At 31.7% G+C, this 14,736-nt stretch overlaps 1 protein-coding gene across 2 annotated transcripts; it reads right to left on the reverse strand.

Annotated features, from left to right (window-relative positions):
• Nucleotides 1-1,548: 1,548 nt before the first annotated feature.
• LOC117932676 (mechanosensitive ion channel protein 10-like) lies at nucleotides 1,549-8,162 on the reverse strand. 2 transcript variants are annotated; one of them, XM_034853952.1, is made up of 5 exons: nucleotides 6,885-8,159; nucleotides 3,555-3,678; nucleotides 3,144-3,437; nucleotides 2,575-2,777; nucleotides 1,549-2,127 (listed from the first exon to the last, which is right to left on the reverse strand). In XM_034853952.1, the coding sequence occupies exons 1-5, from the start codon at nucleotides 7,997-7,999 to the stop codon at nucleotides 1,872-1,874; spliced, it is 1,992 nt and encodes a 663-aa protein (XP_034709843.1). In that variant the 5' UTR covers nucleotides 8,000-8,159; the 3' UTR covers nucleotides 1,549-1,871. The 2 variants fall into 2 exon arrangements, with proteins under 2 accessions (XP_034709843.1, XP_034709844.1); XM_034853953.1 differs by lacking the exons at nucleotides 1,549-2,127; nucleotides 2,575-2,777 and adding an exon at nucleotides 2,784-2,871 and having other exon boundaries at nucleotides 6,885-8,162.
• Nucleotides 8,163-14,736: the final 6,574 nt, after the last annotated feature.

Here is a 14,736-nt window from a genome sequence, read left to right on the forward strand (position 1 = left end):
TAGTGTAGTAGTTCTTTTGTTTTTGTCTCCTTGATAACAATTTTAAATTCTTTTGTAGCTGTCTTATTGGTAGTGGTGTAGCTGTTCTTTTGCTTTTGTCTCCTTCATAACATTTGTCGTTTGCCATTCAACTGTTCCTGGGGCCAATGCCGCTGAGGAAATGCCCTTTCTGTGGTTGTGAACTCTTGAAATTATGTCATGCCCAGATATTTTGAAATTTATGAAGTAGAAAAATTCTCCTTTATTTCTTCGATATCTTTATGTATTTGACATTAGGACATGATGGATATTAATAAACTTCACCAATGTGCATAGTCATTCCAGATCCTAAATTTCAAAACTTCAAGCCTCGGTTTGAAAATTGAGGGAAATAAGTCATGAAGAAGAGCTTTGCATGTCTAATTTATTCGTTTTGTGGGGTGTAGTCTCAAGCATCCGACGCTGGATTGCAGAATATTCTCTGAAAAGAATCCACAGCTAAATAATTAAAATTGTTCCAGTCCTCTTGATTTCTTTATTTAATCTCAAGTCCAATGGCTGAGGAAAATAAAAAAATAAACCTCCATTTCTTACCACGAGAATCTCAACAATCAATTTGTTGGATTATGAAACCTGAGTCAGTATTATTGTGTTAAGCTTGGGATGTCAGGGTCCAACCACCTAATTAGCCCCTATAAAAAAAATTATATGATGAACAATAAATTTATCTCTATTATATATTTAACATTTTTATGTTTAAAGTTTTATTTTTTAAAATATATGATTTTAAGAATTTTATCATTGTAACTCTTCTAATTCATTTTGATTTGTGAATTGTTAAGCATTGGTGCACTCTATGGACGTATGGGCCATATTGATCGTCGAATCATATTAAAAATCTTATATTTTTTTTTTTTATTTGCATGTGTACGTAATTTGAATAACACTATTATTAAAAAAAAAGGGCTTGAAAATGTGAATATATATTCATATAACTCTTTAATACCATGGAATGAATGCTAAGTTCCATGTCATGGTCATATATGGTCAACCCTTTGAAAGTTCTTAATTTGATTCCTTAAATAATAGAGTGCAAACCCTAATGCATCCCTTATATGTAAATTTCTACTACTAAGGTTTTGGATAACCCATCTTTACCATCAAAATATAGTTTGGGATTTTGAATCTCGTTATATTCTATTGTCATTTGTATCCCATCAGTCAAATTTTTTACCGTTATCCAATTCACACTCCCACTTGGGTGATTAACCTAATTTGGATTAGTTAAAAGTAATTTGGACACCCTTTTTCATTCATGAACTTGATAAAAGCTTCAATTTGTTTATCCATCGGAGTAAATTATTCTTCAAAATACACCAAATTTGTCATCAGCACTGATAGGCTTACACGACTATTATTGGTTGAAATGTGTGAATGCATTGGATCTAGGATTGGGCTATGCCACTTATTTTCTTCCTCCAATTATATTATGATCATTAGACAATATAAGTGAATAATACTTGCAGTTTAATTTCAAAGATTTTAAAGCTTTTTATTACAAAAAAAAAAAAAGGAAAAATACTTTGAACATGATACATAGAGAGGGGAGGATCATGCTACACTTTCAGCTCTAAGTTCCCTTGTATATCTACCCTTTTAATTTCCGTCCAAAAAGGAAGAAAAACCATAGAAGCTTGGCCATAACCAATTAAACATGCACCAACTAATACACATTGGAAAAATTCTCATATACCCATATACCCATATATTAAGAATGCGTATAGAAGTGATTTTAGAAAGTGTTTCTAACATTTTTAACACTTAAAAATTTCATTTTTCAAATATTAGAAAGGCTTAAAAAACACTTCCTCAATCACCCCACCAAAGGCAATCTAAGCTTGCATAGGCATGTTAACTTGAGTGAGATGAACCTCTTGAGGAAGCAAATGGTACTTGATGCCAAGGCTCTCAAAAATCCTCTTCAACTCGAAAAGGAGCTCTGTTTTTCGCAGATTCTTTTCACCGAAATTTTGATGGTTCATCGTATGCGTAACACACAAACACATCTTCAGCTTGTTCATGTTTTCAATCTCCTTCACTATCACTGTGTGCTTCTGGTTCCAATACTTTGGCTTGCCCTCAATGTACCTGTGGTCAACATGTAATACCATCCATCATCTTTTTCTAAAGAAAACAATCTTCTGCATATGCATATGGCATACTGCAGAGTGATGGCTAGTGCTTGAAATCTCGGCTTTTCGCTAGGAAAACTACCCAAAATGCTAATGGGGTTTTTTGACTCAGTCTTGATGTTGAAAACTAGATCAAGTGACATGAATAACATAGTGAATAATAGTCCAAAAAGCTGGCTATATATATATACTATAATGAAAGCTTAGATCTAGGTGGAATGACAAAGAACATAGCGAGTTAGGGTCTAGTTGTGATAACATTTCATTTTCTACTTTGGTTAGAAGCTGAAGTCAAAGTAAAAATTATATTTTCAAACCACTGGTAGTGTGAAAAATTTCATCCTAGCTCTCTAGACGCTTAAATTTGAAGAAAAACATTGAGGATAAAGGAAGAAAAGCTTACGTTTGTATAGCCTTCTTAAGATTATTAATGGTGTCCAAAGGAGTGGAGAAATCAATGACGAAATCAATCATATCAGCCATGTCGGGACTTCTTCTGAAATTGCTAATGGGCTTGGTGAGAAGAACCGAGTTGGGAAAATATATCTTCTCACTATCAAATCGGAGAAACACCGTCGACAAAATGTTCATCTCTTCTACAATCATCTGCACACACCAAGAAAACCACTACTTTACATCTTCCAAAGAGTTCATACTTAGGACCCCATCTGTTTTTTGTCCTCCATTTCTATCATGGAAACTTTTCAGGGAAAAGGAGAATTAGTCAGAACAACAGAATTTAAAATTTCTTTCTATTTATTTTGGCCATGTTTGGTTTCAAAAAGTTTGAGGAAATATGTCAGAGAAACAAGATAGAGACAAAAAAATAGAAAGGAAAAAGCTAAGGAAGATAAAAAAATATTAAAGTTTTTTATTTTTCTTAGTATTTTTCGAGAATCAAACATAGTCCTAATTTTTCTTTTCCCCATTACTTTGTGAGATCCAAATATGAAAGCTTAGAGAACAACTGACCTGAACACCATCGATAACACAACGATCACCAACGTCGAATGGATGCATGACAAAGACGAAAATGATGGATTCGAAGACGGTTTTGCAACTGTTTTGGAAGACAAAACCGGCGAGTAGCAGCTGGGAAGTAACCACAAGTATGATTTTGCTGGTTGCCAGCCCCATTACCAGAAGAGATACCACTACTATTACTACTATCACAATTGCACTCGCTATCTTGTGAAGTTGGTGGACTGCAGTCTTTGTATCATTCAGAGAATGAGCTAAAGATTTCCTCTCTACGTATGCTTGTACCTGCAGGTAATATGATTATTAAATAGACAACTTTCAATTGAATTAATATTTTGGATGCAGAGAAACAATCCATTTTAAAGACCTGTTTGGGAGAGATGAAGCTTTTGAGGTACATACCACCCAATTTCTGAAAGAAGACTTGGTGATCCTTGAGGTCTCAACAGCCCCTTCAAAAAGAGGTAATATGGTGCAAACCTCATCACTCGTTAAGAATCTCAGTAGGTCTTCCTCTTCTATGAATCTGCATGTTTAAATTTAAAAATTAATTAATAAAGAGAATTATTAGTTTTTATGCAAAAATAAAAAATAAAAATAAAATTGTAATTGAAATTGAAATACAATGTAAAAAACCTTATTAAAATCAATACTCGGAAGAGCCGAGGCCCAGCACACCAGGCCCAACCTCATCTGCCTTTCTTCCTCCTAATAGTGTATGGTAGAAGTACTAATTAAATTATACTTTTATTATTAATATTCAATAAAATAAAAAATAAAAAATAAAAAAAGTTATTTGATTAAAAGGGTTTATGAAAACTCGATTTTTGAAATTTAACCCTCCGTCATTTTTTTGTCTCATTTTGCTAAAAATATCCTCGCTATTTTATTGTAAAAGTAACTTCAAAATTAAAAAAAAAAAACCTAAATATAAATACTTGAAATGGTAAAGGAAATTTATGTAAAAAAAAATGGGTTATTTTTCAAGTAAAAATATGAAAATGATTAGATTCACAATTTGGGATCATTTCATCCATTTTAACCAAATATTTTAATAAAAAAAATATAATAAAAAAACATAAAATATCACTAAAATTATTTTTAAAATAATTCAATAAAAAAGTATAATAACATAAATAAATTGTATGAAATTACCTTATATTATAAAAAATGATTTTAAAATCTTAAGTTTTTTAAAAATCATTATTTTTTTAAGATAAATCTCAAAGAAATTTTACATTTTATATATGATTTATTATTATTTTATTTTAAATAAATAAATTTTAAAAAAAAAAAACCCACAAGAAATATAATCAAGCTAGCACTAAAATGTTAAATGGTCTAACCATGTCATCCAACGTTAAAGCCTACTCTAATTGCCAACCACCTAATCCAGCATTAAAGTCATGCTAATCCAAGCCTAGCTACCTTGGAATATGCGTCCATCCTAATCAAAGTTGATTGAAGGGAATAGGCAAAAGTGAAAGGAAACAGGCCCACCACCCTCGTTATGAGAGAAGGTAGAGAAAAAGGCCATTTCTTCTTCACCAAAATTACTCTTCCCATGTCCAAAAACGACACGCTACTGCTATTGGTATTAACGAGGGTTACAATTATTGCCACAAATCTTGATTTGGATGGGTAGGGAAAAGTGAAGCCAAACCGCCCCACCTTCTGTCATGGTTCACCCTCATCAAGAAAAAGTCACTAATGTCAAATCCACTCTAAATTATTGCTTTTGGCATCATCTCAAATGATTTTCATAAAATTTAGTCTTAATTACATTAAAAAAAAATATGGATACTATTTTTATTTAAAATATTTTTATTATAAGTGTTTTTTTTAGAATGTTACTAAAAAAATCATCTCTCAATTGTTTTTTTAGAAAATATAAGTGACTTTTTCAGATTTTTAAAAGTGTTTCTTGAATTTTATCAAACACTTATTATTTTTTTTAAATATCTTTTAAATCATTATCATACAAAAAAATATATTGGACAGTGATTTTAAAAAATATTTATAACCATCTTATACTTAAAAAAAATAAGAAATTTTAAATATTAAAAAAACTAAAAATATTTTATAAAATCAATATCAACCATATTCTAAATGATTCAGTGATCATGACCGTATTAACAAATAATAAAAGAGTAACAAAAATTATATACTGTTTCCAAATTATAGACCTCTGTCAATTTTGTTAATTTATTTTATATTTATATAATAGAATTTTAGATAAATTAGAGATTAAAAAAAAAAGATAATTAAAATTAATTTTGATAAATATTTTTTAAAAGAATTTATCCCTAGGAAGAAGATAGCCAATAAGGCAGAGCCTATGCCATAAATGTCACATTGGGCAATATCCCGTGGATGAAAAGGACGACCACCTTCTTTGGAGCCTCATTTTCACCGTGTGAGGGAGAGAGAGAAGAAATGAGAGAAAAGCATGGTTGAATGGGTGGTCATTTCAGAAAGTGGCTCATGCAGTGTCCTATTAAATAGCCTCTGACTCTCTAGTCTCTACTAAAAGGATTGATGGGTCCATTTAAGATGTTTTGGTTGGTTCATCATGGTACAATTAAATTCGTTAGACTTCAGAGCACTTTTTCAATAATGAATTATACTATTCATAAATTATTAAACTTCTTTTTAACAAAAACAAAAATAATTTCATTCATCAATATTTCTTATTTTAAAAAATAAAAAATTAAATTTGGAAGGTTTAAGAATAGAGAATAAAAATGTTTTAAGATGGGTTATTAGAGATCCCAATAGTCCTATAAAAATGTCTACAAGTAAATATATAAGTAACATTTTAATAATTGCTGTAAAATATATAATTTTAAGAATTAATATATTAGTTATCACATGGATTCTTAAACCTAAAGATTGAGGGTGAGAGGGAAATAGTTATAGATTGTTATAACAAAATATATATATATATATATATATATATTTATAATTTTATTATATTGTTAATGGAATACATTTTGAAGTTATAAGATCTAAATATTTATAATAGTTATTATATTTATAAGAAAATAAATAAAATAACATATTATTTAACTAAGAATTGTATTTGTAATTTAGAATCAATAATTTTGTGGTCAATTTTTCTTATAATTTTTTAATCAATTTTGTAAGTATTTTATTTCATAAATAATAATTATTTTTTTATTAAAAAAATTAGAAAAATCATTTGTTAAGTACTATTCAAAATTGATATTTATTTATTTATTTATTTTTATAATAGGGAAGATATATAATAGTTTAATTTTTTATAAAATATTTCAAAATCAAACATAAGGTTTAAAAATGTGATATTAATTCTTAAAATAGGTTTGAAAATGATCTAAGAAAAAATCCTAATTAAAAAGAAGTTGAATTTGAGCTAAAGTAGGTGGATAGAATTAAAGGAAGAGGACAAAAACCGTGGTCCCTCAAGGACACATAACACAGAGGTCAGGGACATTGCATCAATGCTTTGTCAGAGCTTCTGAAAACCCACTCAATTCAATTCTACCGGTTTAGGATCACAAGGCATGACTGAATCTGAATTTTAAAAATAAATAAATAAATAAATAAATTAGTTAACAATATTTTTATTAATTGAATTGAATTAGTGGATTTTTTATTTTTTATTTTTTTTGAAGTAAAATTTTGTTTGATATCGTAAATCAAAATTTAGGAAAGCAGGAAGAAAATGAAAGAGAAAGTAAAGGAACTGACTTGGCATGAGGCTTGGCCACATTCTTGAATATCCTTTGAGCGGATGTTCTGGCTTCCCATTCGCTGGTGATCTCCGACTCCGCCTTCCCAAAATCATCCACCGTCCTCGATATCGTCGACAGCCCCGACGACCTCACGTAGCTCACCAGCCGCTTCACGCTCCACGCCGACGCCCTTCTGCTCAGCCTCCTCAGCTTCTTCATGTCAATTTTCCTCGACGACTTTGCCTTGCTTAGCGTCTTCGGCGGCCCATCCCTCAGCTTCGCCGGCAATGACTGGGACGCCATCAGCACCCGCCGCTTCGGCCTATCCCGCTCCTCCTCGTCCAGCGGCGGACCCGAGAGCGCCTCCAGCACGAAGTGGTGGAACACGCTCTCCTTCATCCGATCAAAGAAGGTCGCGACGTGGAAGGAGGAGGCCAGCACCTTGACCATTACGATCTTTAGGAGCCAGATGGTGGCCGCGATCAGCACCGCCACCAGTGCCCTGAAGGCCTTCTGTAAGACCTTGTTGTGCTTGTGGACGTTGGGGAACATGATCATCCACGCCAGCAACACCAGGCCCAGCCACACGCAGTTCTGGAAGCTCTTCCGGAGGCCATAGACGAAATACAGAACCTTTTCTCGGAGCATGAAGTTGCGCTCGATGATGAAGACCAGGAACCCCACCACCCAACCGGAGACTAGGCGGCCGCAGAAAAGCAGCATCACCATGAGGCACCATTTCCATATCTTCAACCCCCATTTCACCTCATCCTTCAGAGACTTGAGGGTGAGAGAGCAAATCAAACCGGTCATGATCGTGCAGAACAGCACCCACTCGATCAAGGCTCTTCGGTTGATCCTCCTCCTCTTCCTAGCTTGCTCGAGATACTTGCCATCTTCTTGGTCTTCCTTGTCTACATCATCAAACCACTCATCATCGTCATCCGACGATGAGTCCTCGTAGGGGTTTAAGGGTTCGAGCTCTTCAGACTTTGGTGGGATCGGGTAGTTGGTCTCGGCGAACCGGGCTTTGGGTTTAGGGTAGTTGAGGCGCCGGAGAGTGGTTGGAGGCGCTTTGGGCTGGTCTATCACCACCACAACTTGGTCTGGGGGCTGCTTCTGATCCTCCATGAGAGCGAAAGCGAAAAAGCAAAGAGATAGGGGGTTGTGACTTGTGAAGTGGGAATATGGAGTGAAGAGTATGTGTGTATAAAACGTCGAACAGTCTGCTATGGGCAGTACAAACAAACAAGTGAAGGCTAGAATTCAACAAGCTTTTCTCTTTTGTTTTCAGATGCATCAATCAATCGCACTGTGTGCACCTTTATACCGCTGAATGACCTCATGATGACAATTCCCACATGCCTCCCGTTGCATCATGGCTTATGTTAAAAAACTAATTTTTTTTAATTTCTTCAATTATATTTTGAGTATTTTAAGCAAAGGATTATGATTAATAGTCAATATCCATCCAATCCAATGCGGCAACGACTATAAAAATGCAAGAGGGGTGCGTGAAAGCAAGTGAGGCACTGTCTCAGTCAGGGGTTTAACGGCAATTTAATTCCAGCTGGGTCTTAGCTCAATCTTAATATTTGAGCAACATTAGCTACGTGGAAAGTCACTGAAATGAGCTTTTAAATAGTTGAAAGATAAAAAATTAGAATCTACTCGTTAAACACATTTCCTAACAAATGAAGGGACAAGAGGTGGTTGGGAATCAATGAAAATTCTAGGAAAGCAAAAATAAATCATCATTTGTTTGGCATGAAACAGAGCCTTTTTCAATAATGCTCTATAATAATAATTCCCTCCTTAACTATTCCAAGATACTGTGGAAGCCACCCTCTGATGATGATGATGTGTCATGAACATACTCCAACAAAAAAAAAAAATCATGAAGTGCTTGATGGTGAAAAGACGAACTTCCCTGCCAAAGATGCAGTAAGTACATTTTGGCCCTTCCGTTGCATTGTCTTTAGTTCTTTACCTTGAGAAAAATGTAGAAAAGAATTTGGCAAACTTCACCACATATTTGTTTGTTCATTTCCATATTCATTTTCTAATTTGTAGTTGTTTGCCAATAGTCTTGTCTATTTCTTCACTTCGATATAAGGGTGCATGTGAAAGAAGAGTGTTAAAAAAAAAAATGATATATATTATATATCAAAATCTTTCGATTTTAAACTTTTAAAAAAATTGATAATTTAATAGTTTAAAGATCAAAGCTTTGATGGTTTAAACATCAAAGCTTCAAATTGAAATTCGAGTTTAGTAAAGGAGAGTTGTCATATAACACTGAGTCTCATGTAACGATGTGTAATTAATTAATCATGCCATAATATAGTTTATATACCATAAATTAAATACATGACACATAATGGCCAATTTTAAAATGAAATATCAACTCTTAATCCTTGGCTCCTTGTTTGAGAGGTATTTTGGTTAAAACTTTGTGGGAAAGTGATTCCATTAATAAACATTTTTTAAGATAATTGCTTAATGGTTAGATGTAAATAAAAAATGTACCTTAAATAGTATTTTTTTTTACATTATATTGTATAAAAAAAATAATTTTTAGAATAATCACTTATTGAGAAATTATTCATAAATTACTTCATGGATTTTCAATTTTTATAAAATTAATTATTAAAAAATTATAAAACAAATAAAATACTTTTAAATATTAATTTTTTTAAATCACTATCAAATAAACTTTAATCATCCTTGTATTATTATATGAGAGATAAAAAAACCCTTTATTTTAACATGAATAAAAAAACATCAATCATTCGAAATTACTTCGCTTTAATTGATTGATGAGATAATATTTTAAATAATTTAAAATAAAAACAAATAAAAACATTTTTATTTTCTCGTTAAAATTTGTATTTACTATATTTAACTCACTCATTTATAGTTAAAATGAATTAAATAGTGTTTTTTTAACTTATAAAATGAACAAATCATCAAAATAAATAGATAAACAAATTTTTAAAAAATTTAGATCAAAGTATACTTATGAGTGCGCTTAGGTGGACCCCAAACCTATCTGTACATACTCGTAGGTGAAACCATAAAGCTGGTGTATTGCGAGAAACGAGGTTTATTTTATTTTATTTTGAGTCAAAGCCTCCAAATAATAAATTCATTAACCAACGGGGCCACGTGACATGCTCCCCTCATGATTTCATTCACATAAATAAATGTAGAACATGTAAATAATATGAATTTTATTTTGTAACCGTTCTAAAGTAAAAGGATGAGGTGGCCTTTATTATTTTACCTAATAAAAAGAAGTAAAATATTTTCATTTTTTTTATTCAATTAAAACCAATATAACTAAATTAAATTCATTAATAATAAATTTATTTTAATTTTTAATTATGTATATAGTGACTTTTAATTGAATAAAAAAAAATTAAATATTTTATTTTTATTTTTATTTTTATTTAATTAGAAAACAAATATGGCATAAATAAAAGGCAGAATAGTTAACTAGCATTTTTTTTTTCTTTTTAGAAGATGTGAACGCATTGAAGTGTAAACACATGTTTGGTTCTGAGTTGTTAGTTGGTGCACATGCCACACTACCTTGTGCTCCACGAGGTGGTGTTTTTTTTTACATTTTTTTTTTAATTTATTAGTTTCTTACATAACTTTTTTATGAGGTATGATCGTATATAATAAAGTGGAGACGTCATCCTCTACCGAGTCCCAACCTATATATCATAATATCAATACCATATTATATATGAATTTAGTTTCAAAAGATAATTGATAAAACATTAGACATTAAAAGGAACATAAAATACTAGACTTTGTTTCACATCCGTCTTTGAAAACGATTTTTTCTTTTTTCTTTAGTATAAAAATTAAAACTATTTTTCAATTTAGAAAACTAGTTTGGATTCAATTTTAGCATAAAATAGTTTTTTAGAATAATTTTAAGGTATGTTTGGTAAGGGAACGAGAAATAAAAATAAATATTATATTTTCATTTCTTCAATTTCTATTCGCTTTAAATAAGAATGGATTTAGTAATTCAAATTTTTGTGTTTGGATACATGTGAGAATATGACATTTGAATGATTACTTGGTTTTATTTCAATGTTAAGTAAAAATGTGAATGAAAATGAAAAAAAATTATTAATAATATTTGTATATCTAGTTTAAAATAATTATTTTTCAGAGTTAATTTTTTTTTATTAAATAACAAAAACCTATTTGAGTGTGTGATTTAAAAAATAAAATTAATTTAAAAAATTTATACCATTATTTGGTTATTATTGTTAAAAAAAACAAAATAAATTTTGTTTTTAGTAATTGAAATTCCCAAAAACACATAACTATTTTGAAAATGAATTTTTTTGAGTATTATTTTCGAAAACTCTTCAAAATTGACTATAATTTCCAATCTTTATTTGAGCATTTGTAGAATTATAATATTGAATGAGCATCTTGTATGGATGTGTGAACCCTTTTTTGTTTTGAAATTGTGAACAACTTAGAAGTCTTTTTTTAAAAAAAAAAAAACTTTAATGTGTGTTTGTTTACATGTGGATGAGCATATAAATTCATTAGTATGAACCATCCTTCTCATACATGACTATTATAAGAAGGGTTGATACTGACTATTAATATCCTCCTATGCACATGATTTCCTATAATCCTGGATCAATGATTGTCAACTTCGAGGTGTTGTAGGTCGCTCATTAGGTTTCAAATTTCTTGTATTCACATTTTTGGTTCTCACTATACCATTTATTTATTCAATTGGATGATGTTACAATTGTTTATTTTAAAATTTAAAAAAGAAAAAGAAAAAAATGGGTTTTGACTTACTAATTTTGAAAAAAAAAAAAAATCCAATTTTTATAAATAAGTTTTATTTTCATCTATTTAAAAATATTTTAAAATATATGTATTTTTTCATAAGTTAAATAATTATTTGATGAATTCAAGTAAATAATGAATTTAAGAAGAAAAATAAGAAGTGAATTGAGAAAAATATAAGACATAAAAAGCTGCTCAAAAGTTCTATTTGCAATATTATGACTTCTTGCTTGCTACATATGATTTAAAATTTATTTATTTAAGATTGTATAAAATTTCTTTTGAAAGGTCTACATCTAAATAGACTTTAGGGAAAGTCCAAAATAAACTATAAAGAATGATGCCTCGGGAAATGCATGCTAGAGAGAGTTGGCCTAATAACATTAACACCACGTCTCATACACTTGTATGCACATTGTTTATTATAATAATTATTTGTAAATTTTAAAACCAAAATCCCCACTATTAAATTATTCTATATTTATTTATGTGAAAAAAAATAATCATGGAAGAGGCGCTCAGCCACCTCAGATGGGCCTGTCTTGCGTATATTATTTTATTTTAGGGCTTTCATTTACAATAAATAAATAAATAAATGAATGGTAAGTTGAGTCGGAAAACTAGCTTCCTAGTCGCAAATATGAAGTCTATATAATTGATGCTCTTTCATATGATAAACCAGTGAATTTTGTTATAATTTATTATTTCAACATAAATGTTGATACCGAGTCAATTGAGGATGGATTCTTCCCCTAGATGTGGCAGTGAAAGTTTCCATTTTGGTGCCGGAATCTGGGCTTTCTGCTTCCCTGCACAAAGATGCCCCGACGGGTTGTCCAGACACACCCTCAAAAGCCCAAATTAGACTTTGGGAATGAATAGAAACCCTGAGAGAGAGAGAGAGAGAGAGCTCATAGTGTCCTCTCCTTTTGTGTGTCATTTCAGTAAGGTTTTTATAGTGTTCAAAGGTGGAGGACACTGTAATGTTGTGTTGTCCTTTGACTCAACGCCATAATGATGATTGCGTAGTAGCGACAAGGCAATGATCATAACTGCAAGGCGGCTGATGGTTGCGTCAAACGACACGTCATGATGCCACTGTCGTCCCTTTAATCCCGTTGACGATCTGGGACTGGATAAGCCAGTCCACTAATGTAGATGTAAGGATGGGAAGAATCCCATCAGTCATTTCGGTGTCAGATAGCCATCATCTCGCACATCAGAGAGGATTTGGGACTGTCAGGGATATATGGTCTGCTTGGTGGCGCAAATGGTCTGGACAAGATGTTTATGGATGCCTTGAAGGTTGTTCGGGCAGTGGTGAAAGAAGTGACACGTGGTCGAACTGGGATGATGCCATGTGGACAGACGCGTGGAAGCACTCGTGGGTGGACATGTGGGGTATGACCCCCACAATAAATACTTTTATTAATATAAAATCTTTTAAATAAATTTATTTTTGTATTTTCTTTCATGAATTATTTATTTTATAAGTTAAAAAAATATATTATTTAATTCATTTTAACTAACCTATGTAGTAATAATAAATTAATAATATCTCTTATTTGATTTTACTTTTAAATTATTTAGCACAATGCAAATAGGATAGGAAATGAATATATATTTTTATATTCTATTCTATATTTAAAACTTTATACACGACATCCTCTTTATAGAGGATTTTTCTCAACACAAAAATAGGAAACAACTTAACAACCTAACAATATACAATTGTCTAACAGATTACAAAAAAATAAATCTCATAATACCTTGTACTTTTAAATCTCCTAATATCTTGCTAATTATCTAAGCCAATCCTATCTTTTTCAAAGCTCCCCCTCACGCTGGCTTAAAGATATCTCCCATAGCCATTTTGCCAATTAGTCTGTCAAACTGTTTTATAGGAATTCCTTTTGTAAGCACATCAACCACTTGCTCAGTAGTAGGAATATACGACATACATATCGGTCAATTCTCGAGTTTTATACGACATAAAGTGTTTGTCTACCTCCACATGCTTTGTCGATCGTGAAGTACTGGATTATGAGCTATTAAAATAGCTGGTTTGTTATCACAGTACAATTTCATTGGTAGGGTACTTGAGATCTTCAATTCTTCCAATAGTTGTCTAATCCACAACACCTCGCAAATTCCAAGAGCAACTGATTTGAACTCAACCTTTGCACTATTCTTAGCCACCACATTCTGTTTTTTGCTTCGCCAAGTGACAAGGTTACCTCCAACAAAGGTGTAGTAACTAGAGGTTGAATGCCTATCTACTACACTCCCAACCCAATCTGCATTTGTAAATGCTTCAACCTGTAGGTGCCCACGACCTTTAAACAGTAAACCCCTTCCAGGTGACCCTTTTAGATATCTAAGGATTCTATAAACAACATCAAAGTGTTGTTGTCCAGGTGCATGCATGAATCGGCTCACCATGCTTACTGCAAAAGCAATATCCGGATGCATATGTGACAAGTAAATCAGCCTCCCAACTAGCCTTTGATACTGTTCTTTATCCTTCACTTCATCATCTTTGGAGGGCAACAATTTTATGTTGGGTTCAATAGGTGTCTCGGCTGGTTTACAACCTAGTTGTCCTATTTCACCAAGTAAATCAAGGACATATTTACGTTGGTTTACAAATATACCTTCTTTGGATCTAGCAAACTCCATTCCAAGGAAGTACTTTAAGGCTCGCAAATCCTTGATTTCAAATTCTGCTGCAAGTCTTCTTTTCAATCTCTCCAACTCTTCTTTGTCACTGCTAGTCAAAACTATATCATCCACATAAACAATAAGAATAGAAATCTTACCATCTTTACTATGTTTGTAGAACATAGTATGGTCAGCTTGGCTCTGACAATAGCCATAATTCTTTATAGTTTTTCCAAATATCTCAAACCAAGCTCTAGGAGATTGTTTGAGACCATGTAGGGATTTTTTAAATTTCCAAACTTTGTTTGATCCAAGCTTCTCCTTGAATCCAGGTGGTAGGTTCATAAATACTTCCTCCTACAGATCTCCAT

The sequence above is a fragment of the Vitis riparia genome, chromosome 15 (genome assembly GCF_004353265.1).
Source record: "Vitis riparia cultivar Riparia Gloire de Montpellier isolate 1030 chromosome 15, EGFV_Vit.rip_1.0, whole genome shotgun sequence".
Classification (NCBI taxonomy): Eukaryota; Viridiplantae; Streptophyta; class Magnoliopsida; order Vitales; family Vitaceae; genus Vitis; species Vitis riparia.

Excerpts from the sequence above, each read along its gene's own strand:
- LOC117932676 (XM_034853952.1), bottom strand. The coding sequence starts at position 7,999 with ATGGAGGATCAGAAGCAGCCCCCAGACCAAGTTGTGGTGGTGATAGAC. Across the intron at positions 3,679-6,884 it reads GTGGCCAAGCCTCATGCCAA|ATTCATAGAAGAGGAAGACC; the intron begins GTCAGTTCCTTT and ends TTAAACATGCAG. Across the intron at positions 2,778-3,143 it reads GTGTTATCGATGGTGTTCAG|ATGATTGTAGAAGAGATGAA; the intron begins GTCAGTTGTTCT and ends TGGTGTGTGCAG.